This window comes from Oryzias latipes, chromosome 6, assembly GCF_002234675.1.
Source record: "Oryzias latipes chromosome 6, ASM223467v1".
NCBI classification, from domain to species: domain Eukaryota; kingdom Metazoa; phylum Chordata; class Actinopteri; order Beloniformes; family Adrianichthyidae; genus Oryzias; species Oryzias latipes.
In genome coordinates this window covers 18,044,365-18,063,605 of record NC_019864.2, presented here as the reverse complement: position 1 = coordinate 18,063,605, position 19,241 = coordinate 18,044,365, and the positions used below count along the sequence as shown (strand labels likewise).

The following is a 19,241-nucleotide window of genomic DNA, read 5'->3' as shown; positions in this document are numbered from 1 at the left end:
AAATGTTATTAAATGTCAACCTGCTGGTGAGTCATGCTGGCCACCCCGTGTCGTTTGTGACAGAGCTGGTCAAGCATGACTCACAATTTTATTTTTTTACTATCAACACATCTAATTTATAAAATATCTATAAATTTTCCAAGATAGTAAAACAATAGTAGCAAAGTTGTAATAATCCATATGGTTTTAAAGCTACAAATATGTGGCAGAACAATGTATCCTTGCATTTTTAGAGTTCAGTTCCAACTCAGACATGGCCATGATTAGGATGAGTCATTGTGGAGGACACGAAAACCTTCAAGTTGCACTTATCACATTAATTTGAACAGAAATGCTGTTGTTGTGTGTCTGATGATAAGTAATTGTAACTTGTAGTTTTGAAAACTATCTTATCTTATAGTCAAAAAGACTAAATGCAGTGTAAATATAGACTATTAAATGTATGCAAAAATTTTCAAATATTTTTGAACACAATATTATGAAAAAGTAGGGAATTGTGTTGTTTATTTGGTCAAGCAACACATTTTGTACAGATTATGTTATTTTGTCATATGTCAGACTACAGTCTGAAGAAACAAGTTTTGTTATTGTTTTGTTCATTCAACCAAAAAGAAATTTCTAAGGCTAAAATAGTTTAAAATTATGATCAGTTCAAAATATTTGACACTTTTCTTTTATGCCATATATTTACACAACGTAGTGGACTAAATCACCTAAAAACATCATGCAGATGTTCATTTAGAGTTGTATAAAATAAAATAAAAATTATCTTGATATCTATGCTAACTTGAGGACGTTTTTGAACTTTTTTATGATTTATGCTTCATGCTGTTTTTTTTTGTTTTTCACCTAAAATACATGGCCCTCATGTTACTTACTGTTTCTGTTTCACTTCCTTTCTTTGGTCTGGACTGTTGATTTGGAATGAAACTGTTTGTTAACCATGCCAAAGCTTGTTTGCTAGTGAACAGATGTCCTTGTTTTAGCTGAAAGGGTCAGAGCCCTGTTATCTGTTCACAGAATCTCATCCTAATGTATTCCCATTAAAAATACTCTCAACAATGACAAACTCTGTTTTTACAGCCTTGCAATGGGCTTTCCCACACCATGATACTGCCTCGACACATAGTGTTTTTGTGTCAAAATGGTGTTTTTCCTTTACTTTGACCTGAGACTTCTTTCTGAATGTAATGTGTTATCACTTTGTCAGGTTCTAGTGAGTATGTAAGTAACCAGGATCAAATGAGCCTAATAAAGCAGGGTCATCACAGCAGGTCATCCTATCAGCCCTATTAAATGTTTTTAGAATGCATCTTGCTTTGTTGTTAATCTGTAGAAGACTGTCCTTGGTTTTCTAACAGCTGACAGGATGAGGAAACAGCCTTCATGGGGGCTGCTATCTTTGGACGTCCACTTCGCACCATCTTTCTGGAATTTCCCGTGTTGTTTTTGTCATCAATAGTCATCAATACTGACAGAGGAGATTGGGCAACCCTTTTGAGAGGTTGTGTTATTCGTCTGTTATTTTTGAGGTTCTAGCTCCACGAATGTGTCTGTTCACAGAGTCTCATCCTAATATATTTCCATTAAAATGCTTTCTATAAACAACACATATTGTTTTTACAGCCTTACAGGAGCCTTTCCCAAACCATGATTCTGCCTCCACCCAAAAGCAGTGTTCTTGTATCCATGTGGGAAATGGGGTGTTCAATCTGCTGTTCTCACACATTGTCTCATGTTTTATTCAGTTTCATACATTTTTTACTTTACTGCATACAGGAGGACTGTAAAATGACTTTGTGTTGGTGTAAGATGCTCCCCTTTAGACACCACAAAATGACCAATTTACTACTACTTCTACTTTATGAGGTTTACTGGACAGGGGCCAAATATGGCTACCACCTTACAGGTCCAATACAGTGTCCACTTCTCCCTAGCCCACCAGCCTTTAGACGGATTTATGATGACATTTCATTTTAGCATATTATTCTAATTGGAAAACTACATTTTAAAGAAATATGACTTTTTTAAAAGCAATTCTTAACACCATAATTCCATAATTAGCAGAAAGTTCTAATACTAGTTTTACTTTGACGTCGCTGTCAGATTTCATCCCTGCTCAAAAAAGAAAGTTTGCTTTGCTTTTTCAGGCTTTACTAAAAATGTGATTTTATGAATAAAGTAATCTGGGAAGTGTTCAACTTTTCTGGTAATTATGCCTGCTCATTATGTTATGTTGAGCTCAAAATAAAATGGTAATTTCTTGTTAGATTTAAGGTGGAGCTAATGTCTCCTGAGATTTTAGATGTTATAATATTGCATACGTGGAAGCAGTGTTATGGGGCACAACAGTGAAGTCATTAAGAAGCTTACAGACGTTCTGGGAGATTAGGTTTTTCCCCCTCTAATCCTATAGATTACCACTGCACAAGCTTGCTGGGTGTGAGTGTTTCATTGCGCTGGAAAAGATTCTTTACACTGATCACTTTTTGTTGCTGCTCTATCATTGAATGTAGACCAGGATGGATTCAAGCAGTTAGGGGAGGAAGTCACTGTGCGATAAAGCTACATAATCCTGAGTTGCAGGCAAGAAAAAGCTTGGAAAAACATCAGAGATGACGCCAGGATTCTGACATGCATTCTGACTGGATTTACTGAAATGGTACAAGGACTTTTGCTAAAATTACAACATGAAGATATGCTTTTTTCAAACAGTATAAGTGCTCGACAGAACTGCTAACCCGCACCTCATTGAATCACTGCTCAGGCAAAGAGGATCATCTCTTTTTGAAACTAATGCAGATGGTGTCCACAGGTCTCTGTAGCAAAATGGAGACAGAGGCACATTGCGAAGAGCAGATAGTCCCTGTAACTGGACTTATGGAGGTTGAGGTAAGAGCAGCTATTTCTGAGACGGATGATGCAGACTGTCCGGATAAACTGCCATTTGGATCTGTAGAAGCAAGTGATAACCCCTGTGAAAAAGTGGAGAACTGTGAAGAGGGCAGTGAAGGATTTGAGACAAAAGAGTCCCCTGATGCAAAGCAGGAGACTGAAGAGACTAAATGCAAGGGAGAGAAGAAATTGAGGAAAACAAACAGTTGGAAGATGGTACGATTTCAGGATCCATCCACAGACGAGGATGTGTTGGAGAGGGACAGCTCTGCCGAAATTCTGTTTCCAGAATATGCTGTAGAGGAGTGGACTTCTACATCCTTTGAGCAGCTGTTTGTGGCAGACGATTGGGAAAACATAACAGGTGAAACTACAGCCCATCTCACTCGTTATAAACTAGGTATTTATGAATAAGCAAACCAGAAGAAAACCATTATTGCACCTCAGATCATGCTATGCATGCGCTTTAATTTTTTTTCTTTTCCCAGAGGACCATTTGTTAAGAAAGAAGGTGCTGAAATCTGGGGATGTGCAGATTCCGCACCCCACATGGGGACAGGAAGTGACTGTGATGATGCAGGGTGTTCTTGAAGACCGCACTGTGGTGGAGAAGGACTGCAAGCTTGTCTTTGTGATTGGGGAGGGAGATGTAAACCAGGTAGAAATCATTTTGATTTCCCGCTCTTTTTCAGTGTGTGGCGTTGCATATTTGAGTTCATGTGGATTTACACAGTTGCTATTGTTGAAATACTTTGGCGAGTTGTAATAGCCATCACATTTTTATCTGTTACTTAAAATGATAAATCATCAAAGTCCAAGCCACATATTTCTCAGTAAATATAGAAGTGCATGATGACATACAAACAAAGTTTTGGGGTTTTCCCTGATAAAATTAGAGTAAAGATTTTGACAAATTTCCCAAAAGATGTATCTTTAAAACTGCCCAATCATTTAAAGACTTAACTTTGAGGTTTTATTTATTTATTTTTGTTCATTGCTTTAGAGCAAAGCAGAAAATACACTTTTTTTAATTGTAGAAAAACACAATTCTTTTCTAATTAGTAATCTTTCTTTGATAATTGTAGGCCTTGGAGGAGTGTGTCTTGTCCATGCAGATGGGTGAAATCACATTACTGCTGGCAGATTCTCAGTATGCCTATGGACTTCTAGGAAGGTAAGGACTTTCCAGTCAGTGCTAATTTAAAAAAAAACACACGGAAATGAGCTGAAGCAGAAACAACACTCTGGCAACTATCCTTTCTTCCTTCTTCCACATTAATGACATCTGAATATCATTTTAGGCCTTTACAACCTGTTGCTGTGGGGGTAGAGTGGTTACATTCAGGGCTTGCAGGGTTAATGAACCATAAACAGAGGCAGATGGCTTCCTCCTAACACTATTTAGACTTGGCCTATCAGCTGTGTGCTTATAGCCTTTCAGCCTATGGGAGAACAGCGACTACATTGTAGCCAAAAGCTTGGATTTATAACCTTTGCACTATAAAAAAGCCAAAATAAACACAGAGAAGATTGGTGTGTTGCAGTTGACCCCCCCCCCCCCCCCACACACACACACACAACACACAGCAGAGCTTTTCTATGGATATATATATATATATTTTTATATATGTATATATTTTTTTTTCCTTTTTTTTTAAAAAAAAACAATATTGCTAATAAGGGAATTACACATGATGCTTAAATATCTAAGTTAAGAAAGATGCCTTTGAATGTTTAGAAATTAGTTTTTAAAATAGACAAATACATCCCCCAAAATGGATTTTGCTCCACTCGACACTTTTTTTCCAACAAAACATTTTGCTAAAGTCAAAAAGAAAATGCCACATTGGATTCTGGTTAAGTGTGAGTTAGAGTAAGGACATCTGATGTGTTCTTTATAGTTGACAGGTATGCTAGTGTGGCACTTTTATTTTGAAAAGTTAAAAGATAAACACTTCTTTTCTTCTTCATCTGTGGATTGACATTTATTTTTGCCTGTTCCTAATAAACCAGTGGATGTAGAAGAAAAAATACCTACTTGTCTGCATTCATGGACCAAAGACATGAGGGAAATTCTGCACTGATGTTTAATGCATATACATTTCTCAGCATTGTTTTGTTGTGATTGTGCTCTGGGCCACTCAGTGTTGCTCCTTGACCACATGTGGCCTGCGGCTTTTACTTTGATAGCCCTGCATTAAAGCAACCTGAAGCCAGGTGTTTACCGTAAGTTGAAAGTATGTTTCCAAAATGCTAAAATGTTACAATAAAAGGCAGACAAGTGCCAAACGCATCTGTGTCTTGTCAGATATGTGATACAGAAATACCATTTACAGACAAGCTGCATCAAATCCCATCTGTGTACCCCGAATATTATCAACCAGCAGTAAAGTAAAAGCCTGAAAAAGCAGCAGCATACAATCTTACATTTATGACCCTCCTTGATTTTAATGGCTCAGACTGCAATGCGGGGCACAGATAACACAAAATATAGATGCACTAAACATTAAGTGGTGACAGCATGCTTTGTTTTACGTTTGCAAACTGGTTTTTCCCATTCTGAGTGATGTGTATGAGGTCTAGTTTGTTATGTGGAACTTTGGTAAATGTGAAGGGTTGAGGAGGAAGAGTCTCTGAGGTGTCGTGTGTGGCAACAGGAGGTGGGTTAATAATTGTTTTGATGCAGCTGATTAGAGTCATATGCTGTGTAGACCATCTTATTTAAACCACCAGGCCAGGAATCAAAGCCCTGATTAATAGTCATTCCTCTGAATCTGAATTTCTTTACTCTCTGGAGTAAAGGACATTAATTTTTTTTGTGAAAAAATCAATGTAAGCCTATGTTTTCAGACGTAGAATAGGTTTTAGTTATTAAAAACTGGTTTGTTCTACATCTGGGGGTTAAAAAAACAATACTATGTATGCTGCACTGTATAATCAAGTCCTACAAGTAATTATTGCAATTTTAGAACCATTTAATAATTATGTTTATAAAAAGTAATTTTTCGCAAGGAAAGAAAAATTACGTTTCTTTTTACATATTTAAAGTGCCACTCCGATCATCTTTTGATCTGTTGTAAGTGTTCAGTGTGGTCTTTTAATTATGATCACGCTGTTTTTAGCCAAAAAAAATAAAACGGTGTTGTTTTCTAGGACATAGTTTCCACTGAGTGTCAGGAGTTAATTGGAAATGTGTCTCTAAGTTATGGGTGGCACTTTTGGCATAGAGTAAGTCCACCTCCCTTTCCCATCATCCGGCTACACACAATGTGGCTATCTATCTTGCAGCCCTTCACAAACCCCAGCCTAACATTATCGGTGCAACAAACATGACGAGGAGTATTGAAGCTATCTTTTTAGGAGCAACAACAAAATGTTAAACAGCTTGTAAAAAAAATAATAACTGTAAGCAAGGCCTATCTATGGAAATAAATCAAAACCTTTGGGAATTCAAAAGAAAGGAGCAGGGAAGAGTGGCCTATCTGTTTCCTGCTGAGTGACGCTAACTCAGTAACATAAACTTGATACCTCCAGTGATCAGACTGGAGACGGCTATCCTAGGCACTTTAACATTGGGAGTTGGGTCATCTAGACCTACTAGACAGTGTGCTGAACCTTTTTTGTTCAATGATTTGTGATCGTCACTGGTGTCCATGGATTACATGAAATTTTTCCACCTTTATCCACCTTTGTCATGGTAGGAATAACACGTCAATGTAAAGGTGGGGTCATCTAAGATAGCACAAGGGCTAAACACTACCCTAATGTCACAATTTATGGTAAAAGTGTTCATAGTTGGTTCACTTTTTGGAAAAAAAAATCAACTTTAAGAAGAAACAAGTTGTACTTTAAATTAGCTTGAGGTAAAATATTCACAGAATCTGCATTGTGAAGTTGTCACTTGAAAGCTGAAACGCAAAACTGGCTGAAAAAGGTGTTGACACGTTTTAGTGTTTAAGGTGTGTTTTAATGTGTTACAGGTAAAGCTCATTTCACCACTGGGAGACATTAGAGTCTAATCTCCAGATATAAACATCATCAGTCAGGTTGTCAAACTGGTTTTAAATGAATCTGTTAAAAGATGATTGCACGTTATATGAAAATTTTTACTCTTCAGCTCTTTGGGGCTGTTGAAGTTACTTTAGAAAAAAAATCAAGTGTAATCTTTGCGCCAAATAAAAAGTGAACCACAATTGTGCAAATTTCATACACACTCACAGTCCAACAAATGTGGCGTAAATTCACTTTGATGTAATTAAAATATGTTTTTCAACTACGGTGTATTTACATAAAGAGTAAATGTGAAATTATTATGGATGCACCGCCTCTTTTTTCCCTCGTGCCTCATTCCTGCTGTGCCTTCACCCAGTAATCCCATAATTTGGAAAATCCACCATGTTTCCCCTAAAAATCCACAAAGACAAAAGAAGCTGTTAGCCACACGTTTAATATGTTCAGTTCTTCCTGTTGCTCTGCATACTCCCTAGTTAAAAATAGGTCAACACTGTAAAATAAAAAGAAAAGCAATACAAATTAAATATTTTAAGGCTTTTTTTAAATCTTGGTGATGGTGTACCTTTACCTTTACCAGCAGATTTCATAAGTCTAGTCGTTAAGCCATTATAAACATTTGGGCCAACATATCACACACTTTGCTGGAAGGATCTGTATTTATTTAACACATAAAACAAAATCCTGTTTTTTCTAGAGTGACCATATCTGTAAAAATAATAAACTTTATCAAGAACAAAGATCATGTTGTTTCAGAGGGTAAGCTCTGGAGTTCTGGGCCATGTTTTGCAGAATACTATAAATGTCTATCTAATGGCTGGTTGCTTGTTAAAGAGGACATCACACTGTGAAGTGGAGGAGTAAAATTACCCCGTGACCCTGAAAGAGGAACTGCAGGAACCTTGATTACAACACGCTTAAGTTTACACTCTGGCAACCATTTTTCTAAGGAAAATTTACAGTTGAAAGCATCTTGTTGATTGATGGTAATTGCGTAATGCCACAAAAGTGGCTCTCAATGAGTAGAAATGGTTGCTTTGACCCTAACTGAAGTCTCTATTGGAAAGCAAAGGTGAAGCTAATGTAGAGGTGATTAATTTAGCAGCCGTATAGCAGTGAGACATATAGCAGAGGAAACCCTCTTCTTTTTTATGGTTTTAAAGTAATGATGTTTTCACCTACCACCATAAAGTCTACCATCACGAGTGAAGGAGCCATCCAGTCTGTACCACATTTACCAGGTTTAAGTGTCATACGAGTCTGGGAAGAGTGGTCTTGGATCATGTTTGACATACTATATATCAAACATACAGTATGTAGACAATAACAACCCTGCAAAAACATCTTCCTGGGCCTGTACTCTTTGTTGAGACACTTGCAGATGTCAGTGAGTGTGGAAACCTTCAACCAGCTGAGGCACACCCATATCCAGCAGGGAGAGCAGCTGAAAAACGTTGATATTTCTCAGAGCCAGAGGCACGTATACCGGTGCATTCACAGAGCAACAGTGGGGCTCTATGGGGTTTTCCAACAGAGACGAGTTAAAACAGTGGCACATCTGCTCAGAAGCAACAAACTGTCACTTAATAAAAGCATGACTTCTATTTTGTTAAAAAAAAAATTCTCATTCGCAAACAAAGAAACATGTCCAGCAGGTACAGTTTATCTAAACAAACAAGCAAATGATCAGTAAGTTGTTGCATAAATTTAGAATCTATGGCAAAATTACTGTAAAGAAGATTCTGTAATTCTATTAACAGAGGTAGAAACGTCATTATTATCCTTTAAATCAAAAGCAACAATGAACAATGCACTTCAAACTCTTTCCAGTGGATCTGGCAAGATGGCATCCGTACATTATTATCAGGAAGTGGAAGTCTTCGACCGGAACCGGAAGTTCATATTTTCCACCCTAATTTATAGTCTAAATCTTCGGCCAGGTCCCCGTCACTACCCAATCTGTAACGGCTACCCGATCTGTAACGGCTACCCGGCTACCCGATCTGTAGCGGCTACCCGATCTGTAGCGGCTATCCGATCTGTAGCGGCTACCTGATCTGTAATGGCTACCTGATCTGTAATGGCTACCTGATCTGTAACGGCTACCTGATCTGTAATGGCTACCTGACAGTGGCGGTTCTACCCTGAATTACTCCCCGGGCGAGACCCTCCCCAGCCGCCCCCCCCCCCCCCCCCCCCCCCCCATAGTCACAACAGAACTTTTTTTGTCTTTGTCAACTGACATGTTATATTGTCATTGAAATTAAGAAGTGGATACAAAAGATGTCAGAATTCTGAACAGCATTATAATAGTTATCAGAACACAAAAAATAAAAGACCATAAGCATGGCAAAAATACAGTTAGCTAAGAAATATTAAATCAATATTAAATAAATAATATAAAATAAATATTTTAAAAACATTTATGAATTGGAAATTTAAATTGTCATGTTCTATATCGATCTCTACTTCAGAGAAGAAAAATTAGCTCATGTTTTCCGTCTTCAATCCTTTGATTGGAAAATTTTCAGTTATGACCTGTTGAATTATGTTTTGTCCCCATAGATTTGCAGTAAATGGTAAATATTCATTTTTAAAACTACCTACAGGTTTATAGAAATTCTATTGGCTAAAAATATAATCCCACATTTGTAAAACAAATAAAAAATAAACTTCATATGCAGGCTCAAAATTAACCCCTAAATCCCCAGTTAAATGTCAAAAAAACATTGGGAAAACGTTTAGGCTGCCACAAACGATTATTAAATTTAAGACCAATCTCAAATTATTTGCCCCATTAGCATCTTATGGCAGCAGCTTTATGCTGTGTAACCATCACAGCTTTTTTAACATTATGAACTAGTATACAACAGCAAAACCCAACAAAACCTTTGTGTTACAGCAGAGCAGACACAGACACATGAATCATAACTAATGTTACAAGTTAAGGCAGAGCAAATTTTTAAGAATAAAATCTAAAAAAAAAAAAAAAAAAATGACGCTATTTGCAACATTTGGGCCTACTTCAGTGTTGGTCATCGACCAAAATAAAGTTTTCATCGGTAACGTTGTTGTAGGGCAGGTAGCATTAGAATTTAGAAAAAACATGCATCAAGCTGTGAGGACTTACCCTTTTCTTTATCTCTTTTCTCCTCTTCTTCTTTTCTTTTCTTTCTAAATTGGGCACCAGATGGCTTTGACCTTTTTTTCTCCATATTTTAGATGTTTTTGGCGTTTGTTTGGCATAAATGTCCTCACGTCACGAAGAAGACATCAAGTCCGTCGACTGAACCAACTGTCACCTTAGTGACAGCATTGTTTTGTGTTGCCATTTTTTCATTTGGGCATTTAACACAAAATTAACCCAAAAAAAGCAGAATATATTTTCTATACCTTTATTAAAGTGTAGGTTATAGAATGTCACCTTATGACTGACTTATAAAAAGGTTTTATGAAGTAGATTCAAACCCCCGCCCTTGTCCCCACCTAGCCACTTAATTTGGAAGCGTCCCACAATTGAACTGATTCCCCGCAGCCCCCCCCCCCCCCCCCTTTCTTCACACATTTCCAGCAGGAGCGCGTGCAGCTATAGCCAGGGGCGCTGATTCGCTACATGACGGCGCAGTCGCAGTTTTTACTTTTATTTTTTTCATCAAGCCCGCGACCGTCGCCTCCCCTGAAAGATGAGCCCGTCAGGTTTTGCGCATGCGCAAACGCGGTGGTGCTCCGTGCTCCCCCCGCGCCCCCTCCCTTCTTCTTCACACACATTTGTGTCTACTTCTCAAAGACAGGAGAGCGCACAGCTGCGGGGCGAGGGCGGCGGCGCGGCCAGGTTCAGGCTGTTACAAACTCACAAACTGTGACATAAGTAAACCAATAGTGGTGCATATAATATTTTACAAGGGCTGAGCCGCCGGTGCCGCCCCCCTTCAGTTTTCCGCCCCAGGCCACCGCCCGGACGGCCCGTGCCTAGAACCGCTACTGTTACCTGATCAGTAATGGCTACCTGATCTGTAATGGCTACCTGATCTGTAACGGCTACTTGATCTGTAATGGCTACCTGATCTGTAATGGCTACCTGATCAGTAATGGCTACCTGATCTGTAACGGCTACCTGATCTGTAACGGCTACTTGATCTGTAATGGCTACCTGATCAGTAATGGCTACCTGATCTGTAATGGCTACCTGATCTGTAACGGCTACTTGATCTGTAACGGCTACCTGATCTGTAACGGCTACCCGATCTGTAGCGGCTACCTGATCTGTAACGGCTACCTGATCTGTAATGGCTACCTGATCTGTAACGGCTACCTGATCTGTAACGGCTACCCGATCTGTAGCGGCTATCCGATCTGTAACGGCTACCCGATCTGTATCGGATTTTCAGTGTCTGAAATGACAACAAGTTACGATTGTACAGTCTTGCAGTCGACCAACGTTCTTTTATTTTTTGGAGCTGTAAGTCAGTTGGGGAAGATCTCTGTTGTTGAGGAAAACATAAATTCCTGTGATCATGGTGTTATCCACTGTTTAAACGGATCAGGAAATGTAACCTGGAGCTGATCTTTTTAATACTTTTTAAAAATTGTATTAATTTAACAATGAATTACAAGGTTTACAGTCTTGGAACAACAAGCATACAAAAAATATACAAAATACGGGAGCAAATAAAATAAATTAGTTAAATAAATAGCTTAACTGTTGCAATGCTGGCCACAATGAGGAAGTGATGATATCTTTGCACATGCGGGGAATGATCGGGTAGTTGTTACAGATGGGTAGTGGGTGTCTCCCTCACTCTTAGGGCATTTTCAGAACAGGAAATTTTGCAGGCCTAGTTGGAATCGCTTTCACACTGCACTCTTGAGAGTGGACGGAAACTATCAGGAAATAAGCAGCAATAATAATAATGCTTGTTTGGTGATAGTATTGCCCCAAACAAGCTCTTTTTTTCTTTTTCTTTTTTTTAAAGAATCAAAACATGGAATTCCAGCTGGCCTTATAGACTCTCATCAGGAGGAACAGAGTTTTGTTGTTTGGTCCATAATTTGTAGTTTTGTGATCTTTTATTGAATAATCCAAAGCAAAAACTCTGGCCTGCACCCTAGAGCTCTTGCGTCAATACACCATTACTTCCTCTTTACTGCTACTTTTTACAAGATTCAAAAGCTGCTTTAACAAAACCTGTTCAGGCACTTTCTCTGGGCAAAGGTGCTTGGTTTGAAGGTAATGAAAGGTGCTTTTTGCTGCAGAGGAACTCACAGGTCTAAATTATCTTGTGCATTTAAAAAAAAACAGGTGTGATTCAATTATTAGTCACTGTTACCTTTCTCACCTGCTCGGCTGTGGTGGAATTTTGGAATGTGACAGCTGCTGGGTTTGGACTTAAAATATTTGGATACAGAAGAAATTTAGTTGCTTATCATGCAACTAATGACTCGTGTCAGGTATGCACTGGGAAATTTCAAACCAAGAAAGTGATGCAAAGTCAGTCTGTAAGAGCATTAAACTCTAATCCCCTTTTGAACTGTTCTAAAAGCATTTATAGCGGTCTTTTAATTATGATTATGCAATATTTAGCCAAAAATTTTAAAAATTGTCAATTTCTAGGACATAGTTTCTGCAGGGCAACAGTAGTTCAACAGGAATTCACCTTTGAGTTGTGGGAGGGACTATTGGCATGGAGCAACCCCACCCCCCTTCCCCTCCCTGTTGCTGAGCTCTCACTGTTTCCCAATAACTTACAGCAGAAACGGAATTTCTAGCCTAATTTTCTTCATATATGTTCTCAATCATGAGAAAAAAGGCCACAAGAGCATGTTAAAAAAACAATTTTCATCAGAGTAGGTCTTTAAAGGGCATCTGTGGAGAAAGACCCCCAGGCAGATTTACCAGTTCAAGCCCTCCTCCTTGGAATAAGGAGATCTTTGTTTATTATACTGTATTCGAGCAACCTTGAGAAATGTTGGGTTCATTTGAAGTGCTTTTTGTGTGATTAATACTTGCTGATGACTTGTGATGAGTGCATTCTTTGTTCCTCTTCTTGTAAACCATTCTCTTTTCTTATCTTCCCATGAAACATGACACAGCTAAGAACTGGCAGTTCTGCTTCTCATTACAGCGGGCACTTCCCAGTACACAGGTAGAGTGACTCACTGGCCACACAGCTGCGCCTGTCTGCGTCGATTTTACCACTTTTGTGCGCACTAGCTCTCCTTCTGTGTTCATGAGTGTGTCGACTGCTCAGAAAAGCCTGACAGGTCCCCTGTGTGCAGGGAGCAGTGACTCACTCTGCAGAAGCACCTGGGTCAAACGAATTATGTGACCTTTGAGACGTATTCTGTTTACCACTGAGGAGACATTCCTCAATGGAAAACATAATTATAAGTCTGAACTATTTCTTGGTGCCTGTGCTGCCTCGCAGCGACAAATAACTTAAGCAAACAATCTGCTGTAAGTGACACCGGCATGAAAACCATGTTTCTGTTTTGGTCTTTTTTTGTCGGGGAAAGATTCCAGACGCAGATGTTAACAGAGCGCCAGCTCAATCCCGAGCTGTGTTCTCGTGCAAACGTAAACATGTTTGACTGTAACTTTTTCTCTCCGTGTGTTTCTCCTTCCCGGCAGAGGCACAGCAGGGCGACTAGAAAGCCACACCCAGACCTCACACTACAGGAACAGGTCGGCATGCACTGACAGCTGTGGCACGCTCCAGATAAGATCACGCTCGAGTCCCAATAAGCATGCACTTCTCCGTTTGCTACAGCCTCTGCCACACAAGCTGACCCGCTTTAGCACAGCAATGTTAAGCTACAAAAACAAATGTAGAATTTAAATCTGGCCAGTGCAGATTTGTGATTTACGTGTGAAATCTATAGGATAGCTCATGTGGCGCCACAGTTGTGTTTTGCCTCGAATGCTACTGTTCTTTTGTGTGTGTGTCCTTCATCTAATGATCCTGGGTGTTTACCATCATCTTCTACAGCCCAGATTAGGCTTATCTTTAAAATCAACAGCGTCTGCTGTAACATGGAGCTGCTCCCTTTTATCCTATTTCTGCTGTTTGTTTTGAGGGAAAATAGGTAGGAAGTGGAATCCCTCAGATAAGCTTTTTTTTTTTAAATTTCAGACAGATTGTATAATTCCTAAGCAGTTAACCCTTAGATAACCCTTAAACTTATTCAAATGTAAAAAATGACAAATAGACTGAACAAGGCTAAGTTACTTCTATGTTTTATGGTATTCAGAAACTAAGTGTTGGCTGCTTTAGTCGCATATTTACACACAAACTCTTTGATCAGTAAAAATGTAATGACTTCTCCTCACGATGGCCATATCAGACTCAACTTTGCAGTTCATCATATTGAGCAAGAACTCTCAGACATGCAGAAACTTTAATGTGAGAAACAGAAAACTATGCTATTGATCTGTTTTCCACAGTAAAAAAAATTTTAAACCATATTTAGTATTTGTTGCATTCCTGTTTGACAAAAGAGTTAGATCTATCAGAACACTGAAATCTACAACAAACGTTTGAGATAAATTCCAGTTTGTTCACATAGCAATAACTTAACAATTATAGTGTATGCAGCATTTGTTGGAGATATTTGTTAGGTTTTATGGAGTTAAAACAGCCCTTTTCCCCAGCACAGTCATGCAGTTACTCTTTAAGTGCACACTTCAGAGAGAACTGACCTTGACTTTGGACACACACTGAGTATGTTTGATGTATAAGATCTCCTTTGAAATAGCAAAGATGGAGATGTGTGATTTTACGTAAGTGCAGAATACATGAGATTGATGACGGTTGTCTTTCAAATCTGGAGGAAACAAGGGGGCTAAACTGTGACAAAATACGTCACAGCTGATTTAACAAAATACACGTCTAACTAACAACACCGTCACATTCAAATATTCATTGGGTTAACCTGCTGTATCCCTTTCGTAGTCCCGGGGTTGTCGGAGCCTGTCCCGGGTTCTGTTGGGTGAAGGCGGGTTACACCCTTGACAGGCCGTCAGTGTAAGGACACATTAGCTGTGAAGCATGTTTTTGGACTGTGTGAGGTAGACGGTGTGGCCGAGAGAACCCACACATGCACGAGGAGAACATGCAAACTCCACACAGAAGGGTCCCACCTGTGATTTGAACCACGGCCGTCTTGCTCTGCTCTAACCGCGGCCCCGCCCTATTTCGAGTTACAACTTGCTAAATGTTATCTTTTGCCACAAATTCAAACCTCCAATCATGTTTTTTAGGGCTACTACACACCATGTCAGCATTCTACAACAATTAAATCAGAAGCTCTTCTCTGTTCTTCAGAGAAGAGCTTTGAAGCTCTTGTCTGTTCTTCAGAGGTTCTTCAGGGGCTTGTTAGCGAGCATGGAAAAAAATGACAACCACCAAAACATGTTAAAATAAGACATGGTAGATTTTGGAGGTGTCTTAAGTTGACGATCTCACTTCACACAGCGAATGGGCACATCCAGCGATGATGAGGATGGAGAACATTTTTGGTCTAACAAGCTCAGTTTCTAACTTTGGGTCTTGTTAGGTTTGAACTCTGTCTTTTAGAGGAAAACGTTGGTATGTCATAGTTTTAGATGACCCTTTTACTCCCATCCTCTAATGTTTTCAGGCATTAGTTTAGAGCTGATCAGCTTCATGTGTGCAGGGTATCAAGCAAAACCCTAAATCAGTTTCTGAATCCGAATATCTTTGTCCCACTAATGTCAAACTGAAGTTTTGATTTATTTTATTCAACAGTTGCGTAATCAAGCCCATGACAAATGACTGTTTTGCTGATGCTGAAAATATTCTCAAGTGCTTTTATTTTAGTTATATACTGCCTTAACTTAAGATTTTAAGTAAGAAAGTGTCGATTATTGATCCCCATCATTGTTCATGTTTCTCCTAAACTCTAATGCATTACAGATGACTTATTAATATTATTTAAAAGTAGTTCCTTTATTCACAATTTTTCTTAAAACAGCAATGCCTTGCGCTATATGGCTGTCGTAAAACTGCTGGATTAATTTCTTTAAAATACTTGCTACTGATAAAGTGACAAATGTATAGCAAATGATTTTACACGAGGAGAAATATGGGTTAATACTGACAACAAATGTTCTTTATTACGGAGAAAGTAAAAAGCACAAGAAACTCAATTGGAGGACCAACTCTCAGCGTAAGTCCTTTTAGACCATAAATATAAAGAATATAAGATTTCTACTTAGAAAAATAGAAAATACAGTACCGCCGGTCAACTTGGGGGTCTATGTGCATCAGGAACAAATGCTGCCTAATAATGCAATACAATTGTTCAGCTTAAGAGAGAGCCACTGCCTCTGTGAAAACAAGAATATACATACTTTTATGACCCAAGAAATAAATTAAAGAGTTTGAATCCAAAGTAATTTAGTTCCAAATGAATTTAATAAAAGCTCAAACAGTCTGACCGCAAGCAGAAAAAGATTTTGTTTGTGGGATGTTTTTCATCTACGGTACTCATGCCTCATTGTCTTGCTGCTTTGAACATTTTTTACTGTCCACAACCCAGTAGGAGCCACAAAATCTTATTTCAGTCTTTAGAAAATAAGACACTCATTTGTTGTTTTGTCATAGATACTATTATGATGAATATAAAGGAACTAGTGTTTTTTGGCCTAAATAAAACAAACATGAACAGAAAACAGCATTTTTAAGAACTCTCTTTAAAAATAAAAGACAACTATGTCACATTGGATCACCTTAATGCAGCAAACTCAGCAGGGATTTAAAAAACAAAAACAAAAAAACACGTTTATTTTACTAGCAGTAGTGCCTTTGGGCCAGAAATAAGGAAATCTAACAAACCAAAATGAAATCAGAGCAAACTAAGAGACCCTTACTGTATTTTTCTAACCGAAGGGCCCCCTTAAAATCCTTGAATTTGTTCAAAAATAGAAATTCTGCCTTATAATCTGGTGCCTTATAAGTACAAATTATGAATGTGCTTAGTGACCTACAATTGATTTTGTGTGGTACAAATATCTGTCAACCTGTTTTAGCTTGGCTTGTGAGACGTACTGTCTTTCAACTGTACGACTTCAACCTCCGACTCTTTCCTTCCTGTACAGTTAGTTTTTAAAACCAAAACTTATTTTAATATATATATATATATATATATATATATATATATATATATATATATATATATATATATATATATATATATATATATATATATATATATATATATATATATATATATATATATATATATATATATCCTGTTTAACCAGAGAGCCACTATGGATGGGTAGAAGCCATGGCAGGGGTCTCAGTTTGCTGTCTGTTATAATACTCAAGATTCTGAACATGCAACAAATATAACTTTACTAAAAAAAATAAAAAACATGATTAGTAATGCCTCACACTACTTTGTTGAAGCAAAAAGTTAAATGTCTCTGTTATACATTACTTTAGCAATAAGTTGATTGCACACATGAATGCACCGGCAATTTGTACTTCAAAATGCCGTAGAAACTGGGATAAACAGCCCAGAAAAGTGTTGCATGCAGCCCAATGATTGCATTTTAGTAACACTACAAGCAGTGCCGGTAACCATGAAGCACATAGTGAATATTGCAAATTTGGTGATTCATGATTTTGATTTGTTCATAAACTGCCCGGTAGCTGTTTAAGTACTTCCTTTGGTTATCACCTGTGCAAATAGTTCAGAGACACCTTGGGGGAACTGCCCACTTGATAATCTCAGCTCCCTCGCCATCTGGAGCGTCAAACACTGTTTATATTGTTGGAATCCCCCACCATAAAAACTGCTTTTTTTTTTTAAAACGAGCTTGAAACTGGTGAGAAAAAAGAAAGATTTACTCATTGAAGCTTTTTTAATAATTCTCCTCAGAAGGAGAATGACGAATCAGATATTGTGACGTTTTTATACAAAGTTTTATTCAATATTTGGATATCAGGGAAGCTACCATAAACAATTATCATCATGTATTACCTTTCATATCTTTTGGAGATACTCCCACGCAGGAGATATTACCAACATCCAACTTCAAAATAAGAGTCCAATCAAAGTTAATATAATTGCAAACATTTTAATGCATCAAACTCCAGCTTTTTAACTTTAACGGTGCATCCATGCATGCACTATTACACACATATCTGCTGTCTCTATCCTCTGAGGAGCCACAGTCTGAAACCATGCTTTAATATCCCAGCCTGAAGAATTGTTATGTCTCCCCTCTTTCTTTGAATGCCAGCTTTTTAAACTGAAGGGTGACTGTTTGGAACAGCTATAAACTGACTTTCAGATGTGGCCGGACAACATGCCCAATACCAAAATTTGTTTTTAGTATCACTCTTTACTTTGCAAGCCAAAAAACACAAGCCCCTGCTTTTTATTCAAGCTGCCTTCAATTTTTCTTGTCACCACTCAAACACAGACTTGGCTTCTGGTGTTCCAGGACCACTGAGTCCCACTTTGGAACTGCTGCTCGAAGCTGTCACCGTTGCCAGTGATGATTTAATTTCTTGCACAGCTCAACATGTCAGCCAGAGAGAACTTTCCAAATAAGCCTCTGCAGACCGTCATGTTGATCGGGAAGTTACTACATTCATCTGAGCTCATTTGTAAGTGCAGCAGAATGGAAGCAGATGGCATTGTGGAAGGGAAAGCTGTTTCTAACTGTGACGCACGGTGTGCCCTCCAGCACACAATCGCACACACCAGCGCAGATAAGAGTGATACAGGTTTGTGTAGGCAGGTTGACATGCTGAATGTATCACTTTATACGGAGACAAAGAGGGCAGTGCATGTGAGCAAACAGACTTGGTGTTGGCTGTGTGGCATGGAGCTGCTACTGTGGTGGGATGTGAGTGGACAAATGCACCTGAGGAAAGGGGATCTGTGCATAACGGCGAGTGACGTGTGTGTGTGTCCACGTGTGTGTGTAATGGTGTCCGCAGTGGGAAAAAAGGAGCATGACTCATCACACGGAGACGTCAGCGCTCAGTTATCTGACGTCTACAGCATTGCGTCGCATGCAAACTAATGCTTACACACATCCATGCACACAAATGCCTTATTACAAATATTCATCTCAAAGTTAATGACTGGCAGATCCCTGCAAGATTTAAAGCAGACGTGTAATATTTAAGCTTCAGGGAGTAAACAAAACTCATTTGATTTTTTATAGAGTCATTATACTTGCTGGTGAATAGCTGCAGCAAAAACAGCCTTAGAAGTGAGTTTTGTCTTTTTGGTTTTTAAAGCTCCTCTGATGAGATTGACCTATGCAAGTGTCACTAGCTTGGGTTCAAAGCCAC

At 38.6% G+C, this 19,241-nt stretch overlaps 1 protein-coding gene across 5 annotated transcripts in view; it reads left to right on the top strand.

Moving 5' to 3' along the window:
* LOC105354225 (peptidyl-prolyl cis-trans isomerase FKBP8-like) overlaps positions 1-19,241 on the top strand; it is a 35,250-nt gene that overhangs the window by 1,243 nt on the left and 14,766 nt on the right. Inside the window, exons 1-4 of one of the 5 annotated variants that reach the window (XM_023955827.1) lie at positions 100-2,662; positions 2,816-3,295; positions 3,384-3,553; positions 3,981-4,069. In XM_023955827.1, coding sequence (XP_023811595.1) covers positions 2,830-3,295; positions 3,384-3,553; positions 3,981-4,069 — 725 coding nt within the window. In that variant the 5' untranslated portion in view covers positions 100-2,662; positions 2,816-2,829. Of the gene's footprint in view, positions 1-99; positions 3,296-3,383; positions 3,554-3,980; positions 4,070-19,241 lie in introns of those variants that run through there. The other 4 variants (XM_023955830.1, XM_023955828.1, XM_023955826.1 and 1 more) reach the window with 4 other exon arrangements.